This window comes from Sander vitreus, chromosome 10 (assembly GCF_031162955.1).
Source record: "Sander vitreus isolate 19-12246 chromosome 10, sanVit1, whole genome shotgun sequence".
In the NCBI taxonomy this organism is placed as follows: Eukaryota; Metazoa; Chordata; class Actinopteri; order Perciformes; family Percidae; genus Sander; species Sander vitreus.
The window spans coordinates 5083560-5107259 of NC_135864.1; the positions used below are offsets into that span (position 1 = coordinate 5083560).

Sequence of the window (23700 nt, forward strand, 5' to 3'; positions counted from 1 at the left end):
AACGAGCACGACTTTATCAAAATAAAAGCCTTATAAAAAAGCAGCAACATATGTTAATTTCAGAGTAAAAGCCGAACATATTTTCGGTACGCAAAAAGAAGGGAGGGCACTGATAAACAAAAATCAGAAGTGCGGGTGTTGTGTCGATATCTATACCAATGACTGTAAATATGATAAATGATAGTAGGGTTATCATCATATTTTATGTGTATAAAGTTTGCCCCCTAAAAATCATAAACTGATTAACTGAAAGGATAACATTTATTTATATTGTGTTGTTGAGAGAAATCAATTTATCAATACATTTTACTAAATACAAAGTCCATTTCCACACATGGATGCCTGTTTACTCCTCGGCGCCAGGGGGCTCCACCTCCGGTACCTTATGTAGCTAACTGCGTCAGAGGTGAAAGGTTATGAGTCTGACAGCGCCACATGCATGATGTTATGTTGTTGATGCTGGATATTTAAAAAGGTTTTATTACTTCTAGCTGTGTCTTCCAGGTGGGTTTTAACAGTTTTCTTGGAAACGCTTTCAAAGCTTTCATTTTCTGTTTGGTTAATTGAAGAATTTCAGCTAAATAGCATCGCTCCTTCAAGTTTAAAGATATGCTAGCACATCCAGTTCCTTCTAAAACCGTATGACTGCTAACAAACTACCGTTAGTTATTTACACTAGCTATCAAAGTAACGTTACCCTTAAAGCTTCACCGTTATTGTTGGTTTGTGTTAGCTACTTGTCTGGCTTTCGGCGAACCTATATAACGTTAACGTAGCTAACTGATGTTTACAGGGCTCAGAAAACTGGCCAGCAGTTAAAGTTTCAAGAAAACAATAAATTGACAATGTAACGTTAACGTCAATTAATAGGAGCGTTGTTAGATGTAGCTAGCTAGATGTAGATGATAGAGTATTGTAACGTTAAAGTTAATGTAGGGGCTGTGTTAGCAACCAAAGAGAGAGAGAACACGGTATTTATCTGATATATCCAGTGGGGCATCACTCTCATAGTTACATCCATGAGTTGTACATGAAACAGAGGAAAACAGGCACTTTTTCACATTTGTGACTCTGAAGTCAACAAATGCTTATTTAATTTAATTTCTCCACACAACAGCAGCCAAACACAGACAGTGCAGCCCCCCCCCCCCCACTCTCTAAATCTGAAACTATTAACGTTATATAAACATTGCTGTGTGCCAGTGTTTTAATGTTGGACTGAATATCTCAATATTGCTATGATATTTTACGGAATTTGTATCGGTGCTTATAGAATGTATTCCACACCCATTTGTCAAGCAGGTATAGGTACATTTTACACCAGCCACACTGAAATGTAATGTTAAACACTGAAGCCATTTCATGCTATTATAATAACAAAAATCCCAGATTTCTAGTGTTTTTAATCACAGTAATGATACAGTAATAATACATCACTCTATGTCAGTCAATAGTTTTGCTACAGAACATGTTTCATTTTTGCTGTTTCAGGTGTTTTGCAGGCTCCGGCTCCAGACTCAGGCTCTGTGTATTTTCAGTCTGTGTTGAGGTAAAATGCGGAACTTGAAGCTGCTGAAGAGCCTACGGAGCTCGGAGCTGCAAGGTCCAGGCTCCCCGCAGTGTTTAGCAGTTCGGGCTGACACCGGCTCGCTGCTGGTCGCTTCCCACTACTCCATCACAGAGTACGACCCACGCACTGGCCAGGTGAGCTGGGGATGACATACTGTGCTTGGCTCTGGATTTAAACAACACACTCAAAACATCTCTGTTTACTTAATTATTTTAGCTTTATCTGGTTGAGGATAGTAACGTGTTTAGAGATGCGTCCAAATAAACAAAGTAGCAAAGGGAGGCGCGGCATTTCAAATAGGAATCAACTTTCCTCTATCGTGTTCTGCAGGTGGTCAGTGAGGCCTCGTTGACAGCTGAGGGTTTCCTCCCAGAGGATGGCAGCGGAATGGTGGTTGGACTACAGGACCTGGCTGAACTGGAGTCGGCTTGTTTGGGCACAGCTGGTGGCGATGTCGTCCTCTTCAACTTCAACACCTGCCAGGTTAGCACCTCATTTCTTTAAAGAGTTGTGTGGCAGTTAAGTGTTGGCTTTAGGGTTAATGTTTGGGTTGGTTTTAAGTTAAGGTAAGTATAAGGGGCAAGGGAATGTATTATGTCAATGAGAGTTCTCACAAAATGTCTGTGATCATGTTCCACAGTTGGAGTGTGTTGGCAGTGTGGACAGCGGTCTGACCTCGATGACCTGGAGTCCTGATGAAGAGCTTGTCGTTCTCACTACTGGTCAGTATGTAATACAAATGTCAAAAAAACGTATTTCACTGTTTTTAAATCAGAAACTTCCTCCTTAATTTTAATGTTTTGAATCGTCGGAGAGCCCCCAGTGGAGTTGTCAGTGCTCCCTGTGCATCGCTGCAAGCAGGACAAAGCACCAAAAATATCAAGATACAAGTCTTATTATTGTCTCAACAATGGGCAGAAGGCCAGTACATACTCAATCCAATTGTCTAAACATTTTTTTTTTTTTTTTTAAAGTTGCTACCAGTGAAGGTGGGGTAAGATGCTAGTTCTGTTAGTGAAGTGGGTTATTACAAAGTGGAGGCAGTCATTGGTAGCACCTTTTTTCTTTGTTTGGAAATTGTCAAAGATGAACAATAGTTCAAATCTTTTCATAAGCTGAGTATGGTCAAAATGCACCGTTGCTCTAGATAACCATAGTTACAGATCAATGCTTAGTTAGTTCATTCTTAGCTAAACCTATGAAGCAGTGTTACAAATGAATAAATCACTAATGCTTTGTGCTCACAGGTCAGGAAACAATCATCATGATGACCAAAGACTTTGAGCCGATCACTGAGGTCGGAATCCACCAGGATGACTTTGGCGAAGGTACAATGGCTCCAAATGGACTCTGTATAGATTAGTGGTTCCCAGTCAGAGGGTCAGGACCCACAGAGGGTCACGGGATGATTCATGGAAATGTAGAAATATTTGTTATATGGCTAAATGATAATAATAGCATTCATAATACATCAATCTACTGTATATTGCGTGTTTTGCAGGGAAGTTTATCACGGTGGGTTGGGGGAAGAAGGAGACTCAGTTCCACGGCTCAGAGGGGAAACAGGCAGCACAGAGGAAGACCCAGGTTGGTGTTTAACCACAGAAACATCCAAGCCTGGGAAAAAAAAAATATATATATATATAAAAAGTGTTGAAAATGAATAGAAAATTTGTTTAATATCAAAATATTTCGAATGATGTAAACACGCGCCCACAGGAGGTGCAGCCGGCTGCAGCCTGGGACGACCGCACACCCCGGGTGACGTGGCGAGGTGATGGTCAGCTGTTTGCCGTCAGCGCCGTCTGTCTTCAGACCGGAGCCAGGAAGGTCCGGGTCTGGAACAGGGAGGGTGTTTTGCAGGCAACCAGCGAGCCCATCAACGGCCTGGAGCAAGCGCTCTGCTGGAAGTAAGAGTGCTGCCAAAGAAATGTTCTTGTAGTTCGTTAAATACAAATTATTATTATTTTTATTTTTTTATTTTTTTTTTTTAGATTAAGCTCTTTCCCATGTGGAGAACCGTATTAATGTGTAAAAGATCCCGGTGTCTTTCCTGGATAAACCATCATTTACATGATGAAATAAAAGGGAGAACAGTAGAGGTGTGAATTTATGGTCAATCTTCTCCTGATGTTTCAGACCCTCAGGCAACCTGATAGCGAGCACACAGCGTCATCCCAACAAACACAGCGTGGTTTTCATGGAGAAGAACGGACTGCTGCATGGAGATTTTACCCTCCCATTCAGCAAAGACCAGGCCAAGGTACGTTCAGCTAAACCTGACTCGCGGACGGTTTTAGAAATATATAATGAACCTCAGTTAGTGATTTTTTATTTTTTATTTTTTTTTAAATTTTCAAAACCAATATAAAACACTTTGTGTGTGTGTGTGTTCCAGGTGAAGGATTTGCTGTGGAACAGTGACTCCACTGTTTTAGCTGTGTGGTTGGAGGACATGACTGCAGGAGAGGACGAACAAGTCAACACTTCCAGTAAGTCCAGCCAAAGTTGGAGCCCGTCCCTCAGGCCAATCATCATGTTGGACCACATCGGTGACATTAAATCATTACCTAAAGACAAGGAACACAAGGAATCTAACATGAATTGGATACATCCGTGACAATCCATCGTTCCTCCTCTGATGTTAACCTGCAGTAAACTGACTTTGGACTTTTTTCTTTATCAAAAGTATTTGGATGAACGTTTTTCCATGGCTTGCCTTTAGAAGTTTGCAATTTATTGTTATGTCACTGAAAATACTACAGAAGCAGAGCCTGTTTAATAACTATAATGACTTTGTTCATCACTAAATTGAATGAATAATTAAATAAATAAATAAATAAAAGAAAACGTATATTAATCAGCCACCTTAAATCTGCCCGTGCTCCCTCTACAGTTCAGCTGTGGGTGGTGGGGAACTACCACTGGTATCTGAAGCAGAGCCTGGACTTTGGCAGAGACTCTCAGAAGGCTCCGGTCTGTGTCTGCTGGGACCCCGAGCGCCCCCTGAGGCTCCACGTGGTGACCCGCAGCTGGATCAGCATCACCTACGACTGGGGCTGGACAACTGGGAGGAGCCCCGGGCTGGACGCCACCGACAACGCCAACGTGGCTGTGATTGACGGAGGTAAGGGACAACGAGTCGAGGGGACATGGAACCGTGGGATGATTTTCAACATAATGTTAATATTTATCTAAAATCCCCCCCAGATAAAATCCTGGTGACAAACTTCAGGCAGTGTGTGGTTCCTCCTCCCATGTGTTCATTTGAGCTCCAGCTGACCTCACCAGTCAACCAGGTGACCTTCCTCTGCCAACCTCAGAGGACCAATCAGCTGGCAGCGTTAACCTCTGACGGACAGATCTCAGTCTACAGCCAAGGTGGGTTTGCTTGCTTGCTTGCTTGCTTGCGATGACAGCAATCACCAGAATGAATGATAGTGGAATTTAGTATGCTGAATGCTGTTGCATTCTTCACCTGTTACAGCTTGAGAAATGAGAATATGAGTGAGGAGAGCAAAACACAAGGGATCTTGGGTAAAAGGAGACAGATGCTGCACAAAAATGAAATCTGGGCTGATGCTCACATCACACATAGCATTGTTTTTTCTTCAGGTGTTTTAAATTGAGATAAACACTGAGGTGTATCTGTTTTGTTCTGGGTCTAAATATTATTCTGAGCAATTTTTTTCTCTTTGCCGCACCCACCAATCTTTCCAGATTCAGGAGAACAAGTTGACAAAACAGCAGATGGGTTCCGCACGATGTCTCGTCCCCTGGTCCTCCAGAAAACTTTAAGGTAACACACAGCAACCTGCAGTGCAGCTGTTTTTCTGCAGACGACTCCCTGTCTGAAACGTCACCTGAGCTGTCTGTCATGTTGACTTTAATCATTTGAACCTATTTTTTTTGTCTAAAATCTGCCATATGATACTTTGAAACAAACAAGCACTACATGAAGTTGGGTGCTGGTATTCAGCTTGTAGGCTAAAGATGGTAGCAGTCTGATTAATGCACATTGTTGTTTTTTTTTCATAGCTTTACTAGTGTTTCTTCAATGTTCCCTCAAGGATTGCTCTCCTGCTCCTCTGATTTTTCTGCAGAGTGACGCTTCTCCAGGAGCAGCCTCTGGCCCTGCGGCATCTGCTGTGGCTGGAGGACGAGCTGTTTGTGTGTGTGAGCTCCGGTCTGCTGCCAAACTCCTCCACCCTGCTGATGCTTCACCCTGCTCATGACGCTGATGACACGCTCACTGTCAGGTCAGCAGGGCTGAACTCAAAACTAGAGATGGCCCGATACCATTTTTTGCTTCCCGATACCGATTCCGATACCTGAACTTGCGTATCGGCCGATACCGAGTACCAATCCGATACCAGTGTGTCATATATTTTATTATGTTTTAACAACTGTATACTACTATCTCTGTATGGATGTGATATGATTTCTATCTTTGTTGTCGGTCTGGCTCAGGTTAAACTCTTTGTGAAACATGAATGCCACAGAACTTTCTTTTATTAAGCAGTTTGACAGTCAGTTATAACGGAAAAAGAACATAAATAAACTACTTTAACGTAGATTTTACTTAGGGCTTTTTTACGTGGTATCGGATCGGTGCATAAACTCCAGTACTTCCCCATACCGATACCAGTGTTTTAGGCAGTATCGGAGCCTCTACATCTCTACTCAAAACACCCGAGTGGCAGCACTAGTTTTTGTCCTGTTAAGCTTACAAATGAACTGAATTGCATTGAATTGATATTATATTGATGATATTAAAGTCAATTTTTCCACATCCATGTTGTAAATTTAGGACTCTGCACGGTGCATTTTTATTTCAGGTCTGAGATAGAAGTCGATGGTGTTGTTGTCAGTATGATTCACTGCTCCCAGACTGGCACTGTGGCACTACAACTGGAAGATGGACGGATCAGGAAGCTGTGCTGGGGTGAGTCACCACACTCTTCTTCTCTAAGTTATGTTTAGTTGGAAATTTTATGAATTTAAAATGGATTATTTGATAATTCACAAGCACTCTGCACAGCATGGAGATTGTGGCTCGATGGTGTTTTAAGCCCCCAACGTCTCCTTCCAGGGAGCGCTGCGACCGTTGACTTCAAGGCACCTAACCCCAACTTTAACCCTAACCATAACCATTGCCTAATCGACTTCAAGGCAGTGCTGCGACCGTTGACTTCAAGGCACCTAACCCTAACCATTGCCTAATCCTAGTGCCTTCCAGGCAGCGCTGCCTGGAAGGCACTAGGATTGTGTCTGACTTTCAGCCTCCCAAATAGGAGGTATTCTTCCAGCTGAAGTACCATTGAGCAGCATAATAATTTGCCGCCTTCGGTATTGCAGGGTATTGACAGTATAACAGGAGAATGTCGCCGTATAAGCATGTAAAATGCATTAGTTTACAGAAGGAAACAAAAAAGCTTTATTTAGTTTTATTATAATTTCTGTGTAGATCGTCCTGAGCTGTCAGTGGAGGATTGGCGGGACTCGAGCGGATGTGCCATCAACTTCCCTGTTCCCTGCGTTCAGACGGCCCTCGGCAGCATCAGTGGGGAGGTAGAAACCCATACAATTATATTGACACGACTTATTATGAGTGAGTTCTTTGTACAGGCCTTAACCCTTATGTTTCTTTTTGTCTTGCTTTTATGTCTTCAGGAGTATCTGTTCGGCCTGACGGACAGATCCCACCTGTACGCTGGAGACACAGAGGTACGCTGTCAACTTTATTTTACCAGCTCTCTCAGTACGTTCATTCCGAGAAAGGGCTGCTGGGAAATGTGTTCATTTATGTCTGTTTCTTTCTCAGCTGGCCTCCAATATTTCCTCCTTTGCCATTTGCAACGACTTCCTCCTCATTACCACACACTCCCATACCTGCCGCTGCCTCCAACTGAGCGTGCTCAGTGTCAAAGGTAGGACGGACACACACACACACACACACACACACACACACACACACACACACACACACACTTACAGAATTTGTAACGAGCTGATACAATGTTACTCAAAGTTGATGTTATCCAGCTGAGATTGAATACAATTTCGATATTTTTTTAATTTACATGACAAAAAGTATAACAATTATGGATAGCAATAATAAATATAATTTAAATTCCGAGTTATAACAATATGGGACAACTTATTGTGCAGATCCCAAAGGTGAGTTACTACCTCTGTTGCAGGGTCAGTGTCATCCATCTAAAGTTAAAGACAGGTCCATATCCACGTAAATAAAATGGCGTATTGCATCAGTTATCTTAACTTTGGAGGAGGAGTTTAGTTTAGTGTTTGTTGGAAGTAGCTTCTAACTTTATCTCTGTTGTTAGCTGGCCTCTGGCCGGCTGCTCCTATAGGTAATGTGAACATCTGTGCTGTGTTGGTATACGGTAATTCATGGTACAGTTGAGTTGAAAGCCCTTTCACTCCGCAGGGCTGCAGGCAGCCTTGGCCTCAGATGGAGGTCAGAATGACGAGACGCTGCGGCGGGTGGAGAGGGGATCCAGGATCGTCACTGTGGTACCGCAAGACACCAGAGTGGTTCTGCAGGTCTGTTTTATCACACATAAACAGACCTGTTGCCACCTTTTCACTTTCCTGTGTAAACACTGCAGCAGTGCTGCAAATGTTATTGTCTGTGACTGTTTTTTTTTTTTTTTATGCAAAGCCAAGCTCCAGATGCAGATAACAAATTTATAAAAAAAAAAAAATTAGAGGTATGAATTTGTGTCCAGATGCCTCGTGGGAACCTGGAGACCGTGCATCATCGATCACTGGTGTTGGCTCAGCTCAGGAAGTGGCTGGACAGGTGAGTTTGAGATTCTTCCATCATATCACCTGAGAAAAGAAGGAAAGAGACTTCAGATACAGTATTAGGGGACCACTGAGGCCTATATAAAAGCATCCAAAAAGCAGCATGTCATAGGGACCTTTAATCTCAATGACTAAAGGTACTCCCAGACCTTCTTAGGGCCCTGACACACCAAGCCGATAATCAGCCGTTGGACAGTCTGGTGAGGTCAGTGACTCGAGTCTGTTCGGTGTGTTCCGTGCCATCGTCCGTCGGAGGAGCTGTCAGCCTTCATTTTGACATGTTCAGTCAGAGACAGGACAGTCGGAACTCACCCGGAAATGGGGAGCGGATGAGCCGCTCAAAATCTGACGAAAATCTTTTAAACTGACCTATGTCGATCTGAAATGAAGACAGATTCAGCAACTGCATGGCCTATTTCTCGCTTAAAATGTTTCAGAAACACGTTTCGGTGAACTATTTTAGTACAACATGAGATCGTATCTGAACAAGCCGCCATGACAGTCTGTCTTTGAATTTCCGGAGAAAAAAGACCCATGTGACGCGTTCGTCCACTCAGCTGCCGGTTTTCATTTTCTGGGAAACAATCATAGACTGTTAATGGAAACAATACAGAGAAGCGCCGCTTGCTGCTATGGAGACGTATTACGTTTCGCGCACGCGCAGAGCGTACGCTGAAGTCGGCGTCGCCTCATTGTGTTTTGAGGCATTTTTTTGGACCTCGGGGACCCGACTGATCAGTCCGACTGCCTTTTCTGCTGACGGTCGGCCATCTGGTTGGTGTGTAACAGCTCTTACATTGTACATTTTAAACTAAATTTAGCCTTTTTAATACTTAAACGTAACACATCGTCTTGATGTAATGCAAATGTCATGGTTTGTAGCTTAATACTTAAAGACTTGACTTGACTACTGAACTGAGTGTTAAATCTGTTTTGTTTTTGTTTTTTTCAGTTTGAGGTTCAGAGATTCTTTTGAGTGTATGAGGAAGCTGAGGATCAACCTGAACCTCATGTATGACCACAACCCAAAGGTACATACAAGGTTTCATGTGTAGTTTTGTGGCATTACATCTTTTATTTTGTCCACAGCAGGCAGTTTATTATTATTATTAAGTTAATATGTTTCAGTTGTTTGACTGTTTCCTGGTCATTTTCTAAATTATGAAGGCAGTGCATCAATTAAGATTAAAGCACAAAACCAAACACTGACACCATGTGCGTTCCTGACTGCTCACGTTTCACTGGCCATCTCTTCCCGCAGGTTTTCCTGGAGAACATGGAGACCTTCATCACACAACTTAACTCCATCAGCCACATCAACCTCTTCCTCACTGAGCTCAAGTAAGATTCTTTAGATCTAGTTTTTCCAGTTATAGCAACTCTTGTTTTAACAAGTATTTTACTCCTATATTGTTTCTTTCTTTGGTACCCAGGGAGGAGGATACAACCGGCACCATGTACCCCCGTCCTGAGTGCAGCCCAGCCCAGGCTCAGCCTGTTTTTGGGCAGAAGAAAGTGGATGTAGTTTGTGATGCTTTACGGAGCGCCATGGAATCAATGGATCCAAACAAGTCAGTGCTTCTGAAATTAATTTAGAAATGTGCTTAGAACCTCAAAAACCTGAGACTTGGCCATGCCCACTTGATACTTGACTCACACCTTGGTTCAAAAGACTTAAAAACAGCTCTGCAGTGATTAGGCCAAACATGTGCTGTCTGTATAAGAGTAGATAAAGCAGGGATATCAACTGATTATGTTGTCGACCTTCCAGGTTTTTTCTGTCCATACTGACGACTCACGTGAAGAAGAGCGTTCCAGAGCTGGAGGTTGCTCTGCAGAAAGTCCACGAGCTTCGAGGTGAGAACACTGATGACCTAACCCTAAACTGAACTCTGTTTCACTCAGCTACACAATTTTTTCTTCCTTATTGTGTTCTGTGTTTGTGTATTTGCCCAGTGAACCCTCCTGATGCTCCCGGTGCTGTGAGTGCTGAAGAGGCGTTGAAGTACCTCCTCTTCCTCGTCAACGTCAACGACCTGTACGAACACTCTCTGGGAACGTACGACTTTGACCTCGTGCTCATGGTGGCCGAGAAATCTCAGAAGGTACAACACGGCAGAGGAAGAAAGGTCTTCATTATCTTGTTTCACTTGACTTTGACTAAATAAAATGGAAGTCCAAAGTAGCATGACATTGTGTACCGAACACAATCAGTTATGTTAGCGAGATTATTACGTAAACCCTGATGTTGAGGACCTCTGTATCCTAAAGCATTTAGAAGTTTTCAAGGAAACCCATTGTCCTCGTTAATATGCGTGAGTATGCACCAAAACTCCAGAGGTGGAGTAAAAATGACACAAGGTGCATTCAAGCTGCCAGATATTGCGCAGATTTACATATTAATATGTTCACTTACACTGCAAGGTTCTCCAAAATATCAATTGGATAATCAGCACTGACGGCAGAACCAGTTTCTGTAATGTTTGTTCTTGGCATCTATGGTGTTCGTGGGGAAAGCAAACAAAGGAACGGAGAGTGTATACATAAGAATCAGTGTACCATGAAAATGATTTTTTTGTTTTAAATGTTATGGAGGATATGAAAAGAACAAACAATGGATTCATGTCCAACATTCCTGACAGTCAAAAATGCAACACCAGCATTCCCCATTCATTATTTATTTTTTTTGACTCCTTTATATGACTTAGTTGTGATTGGTGGATGATTTTCGCAGTATGTATCAGTTCATTGTTGTACACAATCCCTGCAGGACCCCAAAGAGTACCTTCCCTTCTTAAACATGCTGAAGAACCTGGAGCCAAACTACCAGCGCTACACCATCGACAAGCACCTGAAACGCTACAGGAAGGCCCTGCATCACCTCAGCAAGTGTGGTCAGTCTGAATTTTTCGTTCAGCTCGGCCCGTTTTACTGCTCTTTATTTAGAGAGCCACCGTTAGCTGTGAGATTCTCCAATTACAGGGTCCCCACGGGTCCCTAAAAAAAACATCTTGAATAAAATGTTCGATTTTTAAGGTCTGAAAATGTCTGGAATTTACGATAAGGAGGTCTTAAAGCGTAACTCTCACCAAAATGCAACCTAGGGTCTTTTTGTGAATGTACCCGAGTCAAACTTTCGTTTAAAAGCATATTTAGGAAGGCAGCGTCAGTTTTAAGATGTACCGTATTTTCGTTTTTCGGTTAAATGGCCTTTTGAATGGGAGTGCTAGGGACACTTTTATGCTAGCCTCAAAACAGCTAGGTTTAAAACACTAAGAAGACTCAACACAACATGAAACTTTGCTCCAAGTATCACCCATTGACATATATATCACCAGGGTCTCTACACATGAACTCGAGCATTAAGGACATTGTTTGTGTACCCAGAGTTTACTAAAAAAAAGAGGTTTTGAACAACTCACCGTAGCTCTTGTGGTTTCCGGCTGCTACCACCTCGGCAGTCAAAACGAGTCGATATCAAAACAAGTAGCCACAGATTTAGTGTATCCCTTGTGCACCGGTGTAGTTAAGGTGTAGAGCTCCTGGTGATACTTGGAGCAAAGTTTCATGTTGTGTCGAACCTTCTTACTGTTTTAAAAATAGCTATTTTGAGGCTAGCATAAAAGTGCCCCTATTACTCCCATTCAAAAGGTCATTTGCCCGAAAAACAAAAACACGGTAGGCTACATCTTAAAAGTGGCGCTTCCATCCTAAATATGCTTTTAAATGAAAGTTTGACTCTTGTACATTCACAAAAAGACCCTAGGTGGCATTTTGACGAGATTATTTTTTTCAACCGCAATTTGACCAGTGCATCATCTGGGGGCAGCACTTCGATCTATGTGGGTGCAACCGGCATCATTCCATAGGTGACTGACGAGTAGGTGATTGATGAGTAGGTGATTGATGAATGCGTTGCATTCTCTTGGGGGAGAAACCCCCCCCAAACCCCCCTCAAGGCTATTTGGCAGCCACATTTACCCATAATTTAGAGAAAGGATGATGAATACTTTAACTTTTGTGTATTTGTGGGCTTTTGTAATGTCCTGGGGCTATCCTCCATGTCTTTTTCAAACTGCTATGAGGGGCCAGAATTTAGAAATTACCTGAAGTACCTTAAAGGCTGATAGTTTATACATACACAGTCAACCATGTCAAGGTTGTAAGGCGAATCAGCACTTGGTATAAAAGTTGTCGTGTTGTCGTCTTGAGCGCGGCTCTGGTGAGCTGTGCCGCGCTACGCTTTGCCACACCATTCTGTGTCGTGTCGCACTGAACATTTTTTTTTTTTGTTATTTTGTCGTGGTAAAGTCTTAAAGTTTCCTTTTTAGAGGACTTAAAAAAGGTCTTAAAAGTCATTACATTTGCTGTTAAAAATGTGCAGATACTCTGAATTACAAGACAAGCAGGTTTTTTCTTTGATGAAAAAATGATTGGTTTATGAATCACAGTTCTTAGGAAGTTGTTATCCTGCGTGCATGATTTATGTGAGACAATATTCTTGGCTAACTTGAGAAAGTCAGCGTGGCAATCGTCAAGAAAACCAACGCTGAACATACATGTTGATCTGTTAATCTATGTTCTAATGGTTTGCAAAGTCTGGACAGGCTGTTTTTTTTTTTTTGTTTTTTTTTAAGCTGAATACAAGTTTACTGAGACCTGATCTCCGTTGTGCTTTGTGTTCAGGAGAGGAACATTTCCTTGAAGCTTTGCTTCTTGTGAAGGAGCAGAAACTCTACAGTGAAGCTCTGCGGCTGTACCCAACAGACGGTGCTCACAACAAGGTAGAAACACAGTCCGGCATATTTTTCTCCCAGAAGTATCAAAGCCATCAGTTTAGGTGGTTATACACTACCGGTCAAAAGTTAGGGGTCACTTAGAAATTTCCACTCCATTCCAGACAGAATACCAGCTGAGATCAGTTGTATTGTGTTTTTTAACCAGGGCAGCAGTTTTCAGATTACATTATGTGCTTACATCATTGCAAAAGGGTTCTCCAATGTTTTTTTCAGTCAGCTTTTTAAAATGATATCAGATTAGTAAACAGAATGTGCCTTTGGAACATTGGATGAATGGTTGCTGATAATGGGCAATGTAGATATTGCATTAAAGATCTGCTGCCCACTCAGATCAGCTGGTATTCTGTCTATAATGGAGTGGAATGGAAATTTCTAAGTGACCCCAACCTTTTGACCGGTAGTGTATGTTTGCAGAACACTTTTCTTCTTCCAGTTTTCAGATAACTAACTTACATTCTTTGAGATGATCTTTTTTATGGAAAGCTTGGCCCCTGAACTCTGACCTCTAGGCTCTGAGCTGTGCGTACGCCGAGCACCTGATGGAGCAGCAGCAGGCGGAGCAGGCCGGCCTGTTGCTGTGGCGATGCGGCGAGCCAGCCGGCGCCCTGCAGGCATTCGCCAGCAGCTCCAGTTGGAGGAACGCCATCTGTGCGGCGCAGCAAATCCCACTACCACCCGACCAGTTGGCTCTGCTGGCCAGGGACCTGGCAGGTAACCATAACAACCGGTAGATTGTAGAAAGATAAGAATGCAGGTTGACAGTCAGACAGACAGGTAGCCAGTTAGATGGTCAAACACGGTACCATGCAAATCCTAAAACAGTTAGTTTCCTTCCCTTTTTAGAGAAGCTGACTGAACAGCGACGGTACTCAGAAGCTGCTCTGCTGTTGGACCAGTACGCCAAAGTAAGATCCTCTGCAGCAAGAAGCTGCTGGATAAAATGGCTTCCAATGAATCAGCTTGCTTATGGTTGAAACATGCTCACTCTTTTTCCACTAGGACTGTGAAGAGGCCATCTTGGCTCTGGTCACTGGTTCAGTCTGGGAGGAGGCGCTCCGATTGGTCAGTAAAAGCTTCTTTTTAATTGGACTTTTTATTTTATTTTTTTTTACTTTTGTTTATTCATTTATTTATTGTTGACATTACCGTGGTATCTGTTCTTTATCTGCTTCAGATTTACATGCACAACAGACAGGACATCACAGAAACCAACCTCAAACCAGCTCTGTTGGAAGGTGAGGAGAACTCCGACTGGCCTGTTCAGCCATCTAACTATCTCTTCTCATCTCAACTTACTCCCCAGTTAGTCTTCTACTGTCAATTCCTAAACAGATCTGGAAAAAAAAGAAGGGGTTGAACAGAGAGGCCAAACAAAACAAGAAAAGACAATTTGTCTTAAAGTGCTCATATTATGCTTTTTGGCTTTTTCCCTTTCCTTTATTGTGTTATATATCTTTTTTGTGGACGTTATAGGTTTATAAAGTGAAAAAGCCCAAAGTCCACCCCAAAGGGACTTACCATGTCCAACAGAAAACACTGTTCACAAACTGCTCCAAACAGCTCTATTGTAGTCCAGCCTTTACTTCAGAGACAAACGTGGTCACTTTGTAACACACGTTATAATGCTCACCTAGCTGCTAGCATGGCACGCCCTCATACTCTGCTTCTGACTGGCTAGTAGTCCTTACCTAGGTACTGCGTATGTGCGACTCCCAACAAAGATGGTACAGAAGTGAGATGTCTCACTCTGTAACTAAAACAGAGAGCTCAACACACAGGGTGAAAAGAGGAGCTGCAGCAATGTGCAATACAACAAATATATGGTGTTTTTTGAAAATTAAACCACATAAACCTATTCTGGTACAACCTCTAAATACAATTATGAACCTGAAAATGAGCATAATATGAGCACTTTAATGTCTTGTTGTGTCATGTTGTCTTGTGTCAGCTTTCAGCACCCAGACTGCATTCCTGGAGGCCCAAATAGCGACGTTCACACGGCACAGGACCCGGCTGGCCGTGGTCCGGGAGCAGAAAGAAAAGGCCAGACTGGACATGCTGGGTGAGAACAAGTCAAACTTGACAGAACCTAAAGTATCTGAGCTAACATGTTTTTTGATGATGTTATGTCAAATCTGTCTGTTAATGTCATACCATATGTTGCTTTTTATAGTACCAAATGTTCACCCCCTAGTAGGCCTAAAAGGAAGTTGTAAAAAGCTTAATCTCAGTAAGAAAGAATTCCAATAGTGTTATTTTTTTGTCAAAACGTATATAATAATAATTTCTCAGACCAGTCATAGCATCTGTATGCTCAATATGTTCAGTCATATTCCCCCACAATATGGTTAAGTACACTCCATACAAGGTCAAGACGGAAGCCAAAAATCAAGGAATTAAGAAATGAATTAAATAGAAAGTGTATTTTCTGACTCTATTCTGCAGTTGAAATCATAATTGAAACTTGAATTTGCAGTAACGCTCTGTGTTCTTCATCAGATGAGGATGGTCCGGACTGTCCTGATGCGGAGCTTTACTCTGAAGCCAGCAGTGTGATGAGCGGCTCCAAATACTCCCACAGTAACTCCCGCATCTCCTCGTAAGACAAAACACACACACACACACACACACATCTAAAAAAAAAAACATTGTTGTCAGATTGGGGTGTTTTCCACATTGTAAAGTTCCATGTGAAAAACGGTTTAATGTTCTGCCTGCAGGAGGTCGTCAAAGAACCGTCGGAAAGCAGAGAGGAAAAAGTTGAGTCTGAAGGAGGGAAGCCCGATGGAAGACAGAGCACTGATGTACGCTCTGGGTGAGATCCTCACTACTGTGGACAAGATGAGAGGTACAGACACTAAAAGGCTCCTCATCATTTATAGTTACTTCATTCTTTTACATTTGTTTAATGTTGAAATCATCCGTGTTTGGTTTGGCACTGTAAGTGAGATTAAGTTGTGTCTGCTTGTTGAAATTCTTGTTCAGTTCTGTGGTGTACAGTACAGAAATGGCAGTAAAATGGCAGGGAGCAGCCAGGGATGATGGGAAATGTGGTCTTATTCTGGAGAAGCATTTTAATCAGCATGTTCAAGACATGGACTAAAAGAAATGTACAGTTGTGTTCAGAATAATAGCAGTGTGTTTAGAAAAGGTAAATAATGCTCAAAATCCTTAGAATAGCTTTTAATTCCATAATATCAATGCATTGGGAACACTGCACATTCAATTCCAAATCAAAACATGACCAAAATTGATCAAGTTTGTGTTCTACCTTTACAGAAAGTGAAGAAAAAGGAATATTAGGCTGTTCTCAAACAGTAAACATTTACTGTATGAACTGAAAAATGTCTCAAGGGTTTGCTTTACTTTGAATCACTGCACTATTATTTAGTTGCATAACCATTATTTCTGAGAACTGCTTCACATCTGTGTTGCATGGAGTCAACCAACTTCTGGCACCTGTGAACAGGTATTCCAGCCCAGGACGATTGAACTACATTCCACAATTCCTCTGCATTACTGGGTTTTGCCTCAGAAACAGCATTTTTGCCATGATTTGCCATGTAGAAATATCACTTCTACCAAAACATTTAATTTATGAGGTTAGTGATGTTGGACTGCTATTATTTTGAACACAACTGTGTGTGTGTGTGTGTGTGTGTGTGTGTGTGTGTGTGTGTGTATGTATATGTATATGTATATATATATATATATATATATATATATATATATATATGTGTGTGTGTGTGTATATATATATATATATACACACACACATGGAATGGGAACACATTCTCTCTCTTTTCAGACAGACATGTTCTAGGGTAACGTTTTAAACACACACACACACACACACACTGAAGCCTTTAATTGTCTTTCCTGCAGAGGAAGTGCACAGCGCGCTGAAGGCCCTGGTGCTGTTCCAGTTTGACAAACAGGCGGAGAAGCTGCAGCTGGCCTACGACGACGCTCTGCAGACGGTGGAGGCAGCTATTCCTGAGGTGTGGCCTGAGGGCCTGCAGAACAGTCAAGCTCCGGTAAATATTATACCATATTTATACCGTAACACATGTTATGATAACATTTGAGGTCTGTTGCTGTGATTGGTTTAACCATTGGTTTTTTTAAGACCATTTTTTTTAGTCTTTTATTAGACAGGACAGCTGTGAATAGGAAATGGGGAGAGAGAGGGGGGGGACGACATGCAGCAAAGGGCCACAGGTTGGAATCGATGCCATAGCAGCTGCGCCAAGGACTGAGCCTTTTGTGAATGGGGCGCACACTGCCAGGCCTCTTTTTGAATAAGAAAATGAAATGCATTAAAACACAAAGCAACCAAATACAAGGATAAGAGTCAGCACATGGGTCTACATCCATTCTGTGTCTATGTGAGCAAGGAGAATGCAGTATTGTTAGTGTTATCTTGTGTTTTTAATGTAACGCGTGATCTCATTTCGCTTTTCAGCTCACTGGGCCAAACTCGACTGCAAACAGCATCATGGCTTCTTTCCAGCAGCAGCAGAGACCTGCAGCCTCACAAGGTCAGCACAATGTGTAGTGTTAAAGAGGGTTTACAGTCATCTTATTATCTCACAGGTCGCTGTTTGAACAACTTAATTTTTTTTTGGATGCACATCTGATCTGTGCCATATGTGAGCACACACTCAGAAATGGGTTGGTTGTAAAGTCTAGGTACCATCATTTCTCCGTTCAAAGTAATTTGTCTGTTTTTAACGTTTGTCTTTTTTTTCCTTGTAGCTGCTGAGGTCATGATGCCACCAAAAATGAGAAACGGAGTCAAGTGGAAGCTCGCTATTCTTATGTAAATTAGTAGTTTTAGCTTTTTTTTTAACTGTAAAGTCAAATGGTAATTATGTAATAAATAAAGATTCAGTTCATGTCTCCTCTTACCAAATGTGTTAATTCTCTGGAGTTCAGAAATGAAACATGATTTTGCATCCAGGTATTTCCAGAATTTAAACACAGTTTGATGTCAAAAAATGTTTTAATGATTTAGGTGAACAGGTTTTAGTATCAATCAAAAGAGGCGAGGGCCTCTTTCTGCACCATCATTTAACAATCATACGGGTATTTAGACAATGACACATTTATCGTTGTTCTGGCTCTGTATTCCTGCACAGTGGATATGATTTAAAATGGTTAATTTATATTAAGATTCTGTTAACAATGTAGAAACTGTAGCCCTGTCATTTTACTGCTGTGCTCCATATAAAAAGTGCACATATGGGAACACTTTGAAAGCTAAAAAGTCACACTTTACCCTAATAGTCCTTTATTTCAAATACCACATCACTGGTGTGTAAAAGTGACCTCAAAGGAGAATTCCGGTCGATTTCAACACGTAGCTCTGTTGTTTGTAAATTTGGAGTGCTGTCAGTAGCGAGAAAATCGGAACAAAACAGAGCTGAAGTAGCACAACTTTTATGCATTTCTTTCACATCTACTGCAGTCAGATTCACTGTGTTCACTCAGAAGGAATCATTTCACATGGGTACGCACTTGTAATGACATTTTGAACATGTTACAGTTTTTTACGATCGCTATGACAATTTTTTCAATACTTTTAACAACTTTCCTAAACTCTTAACGCACCAAAACACCTACAACACACGATTGGTAAAACAGTTAATTTCATGCTCAAAATCACACATTGTAAACTAAACTCTAACACTGATTTTCAAAATACAATAATATATAACACAATACACTGTGTTCACCAAAACAATGCAATCATGTGTCTAAGTCAAATAATTCTTCCAAAACACTAACACGTTCTCTCCCAACAGGAACATTTAGTCGATCATAGCACAACGTCATACAAAACACTAACATCAGATGGAATTACAGAAACTACATTATTTTATATGTGTCAGGTCTGTCCTTATACAACAGACAATAGTATATTGTATTGATCATGGATTGTGTTTTACACTGCAGTTTCTCTTGAAGCCTCTCTACATTTTTGTTTTGTTTAGTACATTTTTTGTAAGATTATTTTTTGGGCTTTTATTTGACAGGACAGCTAGTTGAGAAAGGGGGGAAAGACATGCAGGAAATCATCACAGGTTGGATTTGAACCCTGGACCTCTGCGTTGAGGTATAAACCTCCAAGTATATGTGCGCCTGCTCTACCCACTGATCCAACCCGGCCACCGTTTTGCTCCTTTTGCTGCAGAGATTCAATACAAAAAAATGAATGACCCATCTCAGAGTAGCTTTATAGAATGTATGGTTTATGAAAAAAAGGAGACAGAGACAGAATTGTCCTGGTACTCCTCTTCCTCTCCCTCGTGAAGGCATTTTTCTTATTTTCTGTGTTCATCTACAGTATATTGTTCAAATAGGACCTCTTTTACTGTACTACCATATGATCATGCAATTGAAAGAACCTCAACACCTGAGTGTGTTTCCTAGAAGGGAATCAGCTGTGATTGATCTATTTGCATAACTTCAATCAGCTGTTTCTGTATAAAATGCAGGGGGTATATTTGTGTTTCAATTTACAATATGAACAGCTGTTCACTTTGACTTTAGCCTATACATTAGCTTTAGAACATGATGTTATCTGTTCTGACATACAGAGTGAAAGCATTTGTAAAATGGTCAGTAAAAATCCATTGTTTTGGTCTTGGTGGAGCTTGTGTGTAAAAGAAGTTCAAGCATTTTAAATGTGTGTTAACTGTATGCATTTTGTGTCAAAGCAACAAGAAATGTATTAATTGTATAGCCTACACAGACGGATGTTGTGCTAACTGTGTTAAGAGTTTAGGAAAGTTGTTAAACGTATTGAAGAAAGTGTCATAGCGATCGGGAAAAACTGTAAGAGGCTAAAAGCACGTTTAAAACTTGCCTGGTTTCAGCCTCCTGGGTGCTAACTCTAGCAGGAGGATAACACGCTGTAGGCAACACCGATTGTTTTCGTTTTGCTCGCTACTGACAGCACTCCAAATTTCCAAACAGAGCTACGTGTTGAAATCGACCGGATTGTTCCCTCAGTTGCTCTGCTGCTCCACAGCAAAAGATGAAACATAATTTCTCAGGTGTTAAACTGCATGTTGTTGAAAAAGAAGCAAGGTCCCCAGCTGTTTTGTCTTCGATAACAGCAATTTCTTTTTAAATCATAAAGTGACATGAATCCAGTGAAGATGGGTGTCTCTGAACCCAAAGTGAACTGAACCAAGTCCAGCTTTGTTCTGATATTATCTTCAATCATCACATCCTCTTTGTCCGTTTGGCAGCGTCAGCGATGCGCCGCTGGTTGATGGCCTTGGTGGTGACGCGGAGCTTGCGCAGGCGTAGCTGTCGCAGTCGGAGCTGCAGGTCCTTGGGGAGTTTCCCTCCCCTCGCCAGAATGTCTTTTAGCCTCTGTTTGGGCATCTTGGTGAGGCGGAAGTCGCAGATTGTCGGGTAGTGGTCGTACATGACCTGGCAGGTGCGGGAGGAGGGGAAGTAGCCCTCTGCGCTGACCGTCACCTGGTACTCACCGGGATTCAGCAGCCGCCAGTAGTCTCCATCAGTAACTGGAGAAGGAAAGACAAGCAGAAGTTGACAGTGAGCAGAAATCATCAGAGGTGACCTGAAGTAACATTTAGGATGAAAACTATTTACTGTATACAGTACTTTCCCAAATCCATGGCCTTAAAGCACATTATTCAACTTATTACTACTAGGGGTGGGGGGGAATCGATACAGCATAGTGTCGCGGTATTTTCCGTGGCAATACTGTATCGATACACAACGCCAAGTATGGATCTTTTATTATATATATATGTGTTGGTCAGTTTGTCTGCTTGACAATCCCATTTTGCAGCAATAAAAGTGAAGTGAGATGAACAAACAACAGATTTATCTTTTTAGATAAAACGGATGTTACCAAAGTTTCCTTTTGGTGACATCATTTGACAGTCCTTCCAGAAAAATGCAGAGTTTTTTTGTGATTGTTGTGGGCAAAAATCCTTGATTATGCGTCACGTTTTCTTAAAAAATGCGATGGAATATGCGGGATATTTATGCAATTTTATGCGATGAAATTGCGGGAACTTGCAAAAATTGGGGTTTCATCACGGTTTCATCGCGGGGTTTGCAGCTTTTCGATGATGTTCACGTCGCGTAATTACGTCACTTCATAACGTTCCCGTGGCAACGGGGGAAAATGGCTGCTCTTGTGTGAAGTAAACGCAACATTTTTTAACTTTCTGCTAAGATATTTGGGACTTTTTCGCAACGAAAATGCGGGGATTATGAAATCATGCAAGCCCCGCATAATTTGCGCGGAAATCGGCAATTTATGCGGCGAAAGTGCAGCGTATTTTAAAAAATGGGCCCCCCCCGCCCCCGCATAAATATGCAGACTTTGGCTGATTATGCATTGAATTATGCGATCGCATAATCACGTTTTTCTGGAGGGACTGAATTGAAATTGGAAAAAATTTGAAGTTGGAAAGAAGGTTATAAATTGCCATATAATCGCAGAATATTGCAATATAGGTTACACTTTACTTGAAGGTATCTACATAAGAGTGACATGACACTGTCATGAACGTGTCATAAACATTATAAACAAGTCATAAACGTTTATGACATAACGCATAAGTGTCATTCGGTTTTTGTCATAACAAGTTATGGTTATGGTTATGGTTATGGTTAGGGTTAGAGTTAGGGTTCATGTGTCATGACAGTGTCATGTCACTCTTATGTAGATACCTTCAAGTAAAGTGTTACCGCAGTTTGTTTAAAATCGCAATAATATCGTATGGTGACATAAGTATCGTAATGATATTGTATCGTGAGGCTTCTCGTGATTCCCACCCCTATACAATATTTGTTTTTTGGAATAAAAAAAAATGTATTTAAAAAAGAGGCGCCTCCACAAGAATTTAATTTGCTTTAAGGACAATGTTTTGTAATAGTTTAATTTACTTATTTATTGACTTCAGTTTATTTTGGATGACAGTTGAGTAAAGTATAACATATATAATACCTTTAAATATATTAGTTATGTACCATATGTACGTTTCTTTTTGTTTTCCGGCCACAGAGCTTGATTTAATAAATATCTGATGTAAGACCGTACCTGATCTGATATGATGATCGATGTCATCGACTTTAATGATGGCATCTGCTATGCCAGCCTCTGTGTCTTTGTCTCGCACCACCCCCTTTATTCCACGGTGGACCTAAAACAAAACAAAAGAGAGACAGTACAGTTTTATTTGTGCTGTATATAAAACATACAGTGTTTCCTCCATGTTGATTTTGTAGTGGCGGCCCGCCATGGCAAAATTTCTGCCGCCACGGTATCAGAAATAGGGCGGACGCACAAGGTAGTCGCGTTTGCCTTTTAAATGATCCTGCCGACATAATGCCCCCCCCGTTGACTGCCACTCACATTGCAATTTAAAAACAAGTACTATTCAGAGGTTATTGGGCCCGTCCAGTTTAACTCCACATAGTGTTGTGTTGATGTAGTTTATTGTCAAAACGTTCGCTTTCTTCCGAGTCGACTATTAAACGAACAGCTCCACCAAAAACGTCACCGCGGTGGGTCCGTTGTTTGGACAGACCTGCCCCCACTGCTAAAACAAATCCTAAAGGAAACACTGACATATATACAATGTTATGTTCTATTCCATTTTTTGCTACCAGATTTGGCAACTCATTTTTTCAAGGGATGTTCATCTGATTTAAGAAAAATAAATAAGAAGAGGGATATTAAAAAGGGATATTAAAGAAACAAAGATTAAGGGAGAGCAACTGAAGAAGGAAAATATTTTTTAAAAAGATCAACATGTTAGCAGAACTCAACCAGAGCAGACCTGCTCCATGTAAACCAGCAGAGATTCTCTGTTGTTCTCCCACTCGATGGGAAGCTCACTGGCGTGAGGGAATTTATCACAGGACAACTCCACCGTCACCTCGAAACAGTTGGTGTGCAGGTAGCTGAAATCATTCATACCTGCAAGGAAAGAAACAAACGCAGAAATGGATATTGGCGATATTTGATGGCGTCTCTGCTGGGGTTGTGTTCAATTTGTTACCAAGATGTTAACCTCATTTTAGACTTAAAGCTGTAATCTGTCACTTTCTGTCACAACAATATCCACTGCCATTTTGTAAAGCTGTTTTTATTAAATTGCAACAACAAATCTCACTTTTGCTCCAGTCAAACCTTGTCGCTAACTTTTATGACTTCATCTAGTCCACATCCTCGATGTTCCACTTCCAGGGTTACTCTGTTGCCGACGGAAAAACAGCTAGCTAGACTATCTGTCCAATCTGAGTTTTCTGTTACACGACTAAAATAACTTTTATGCTGTGTTTGGACTAGCCACACCCTCCTCCACAGCATTGTGGAGGAAGGTCTGGCAAAGCGAGACTATGACTTCATAGATTAACACGTAGAGTGTGAATTATTCCCAAAAGCTCATAACTAATAAATAACCTGCAGAGCCAAATCTCACCTGATTATGGAATGCAAAC

At 41.5% G+C, this 23700-nt stretch overlaps 2 protein-coding genes across 2 annotated transcripts in view; one reads left to right on the top strand and one right to left on the bottom strand.

Annotated features, from left to right (window-relative positions):
* Positions 1–408: 408 nt before the first annotated feature.
* Positions 409–18115, top strand: elp1 (elongator acetyltransferase complex subunit 1). Its single transcript, XM_078260036.1, has 36 exons — positions 409–504; positions 1492–1704; positions 1901–2053; positions 2211–2292; positions 2818–2898; positions 3072–3157; positions 3290–3480; positions 3710–3833; positions 3969–4062; positions 4467–4697; positions 4781–4951; positions 5291–5369; positions 5674–5829; positions 6409–6515; positions 7038–7141; positions 7244–7297; positions 7395–7500; positions 8022–8137; positions 8323–8396; positions 9354–9432; positions 9663–9742; positions 9835–9972; positions 10173–10258; positions 10358–10506; positions 11172–11295; positions 13088–13185; positions 13710–13911; positions 14044–14105; positions 14200–14262; positions 14375–14435; positions 15149–15262; positions 15700–15799; positions 15921–16048; positions 17086–17237; positions 17666–17741; positions 17959–18115. Exons 2-36 carry the CDS (start codon positions 1555–1557, stop codon positions 18024–18026), a joined length of 3939 nt encoding a protein of 1312 aa, XP_078116162.1. The 5' UTR covers positions 409–504; positions 1492–1554; the 3' UTR covers positions 18027–18115.
* A 71-nt stretch (positions 18116–18186) lies between these two features.
* The window catches only part of LOC144524063 (putative carboxypeptidase X1), a 33948-nt gene continuing 28434 nt past the window's right edge, over positions 18187–23700 (bottom strand). Inside the window, exons 12-14 of the mRNA XM_078260037.1 lie at positions 23037–23176; positions 22295–22397; positions 18187–20741 (exon numbers count right to left, since the gene is read on the bottom strand). Of these exons, the coding sequence (XP_078116163.1) occupies positions 20434–20741; positions 22295–22397; positions 23037–23176 (551 nt within the window). The 3' untranslated portion in view covers positions 18187–20433. The remainder of the gene's footprint in view (positions 20742–22294; positions 22398–23036; positions 23177–23700) is intronic.

Coding starts and splice junctions, on each gene's coding strand:
- elp1 (XM_078260036.1), top strand. CDS start 1,555: ATGCGGAACTTGAAGCTGCTGAAGAGCCTACGGAGCTCGGAGCTGCAA. Junction 2,054..2,210: donor TCAACTTCAACACCTGCCAG/GTTAGCACCTCA, acceptor CATGTTCCACAG/TTGGAGTGTGTTGGCAGTGT. Junction 15,263..15,699: donor GGCCAGACTGGACATGCTGG/GTGAGAACAAGT, acceptor GTTCTTCATCAG/ATGAGGATGGTCCGGACTGT.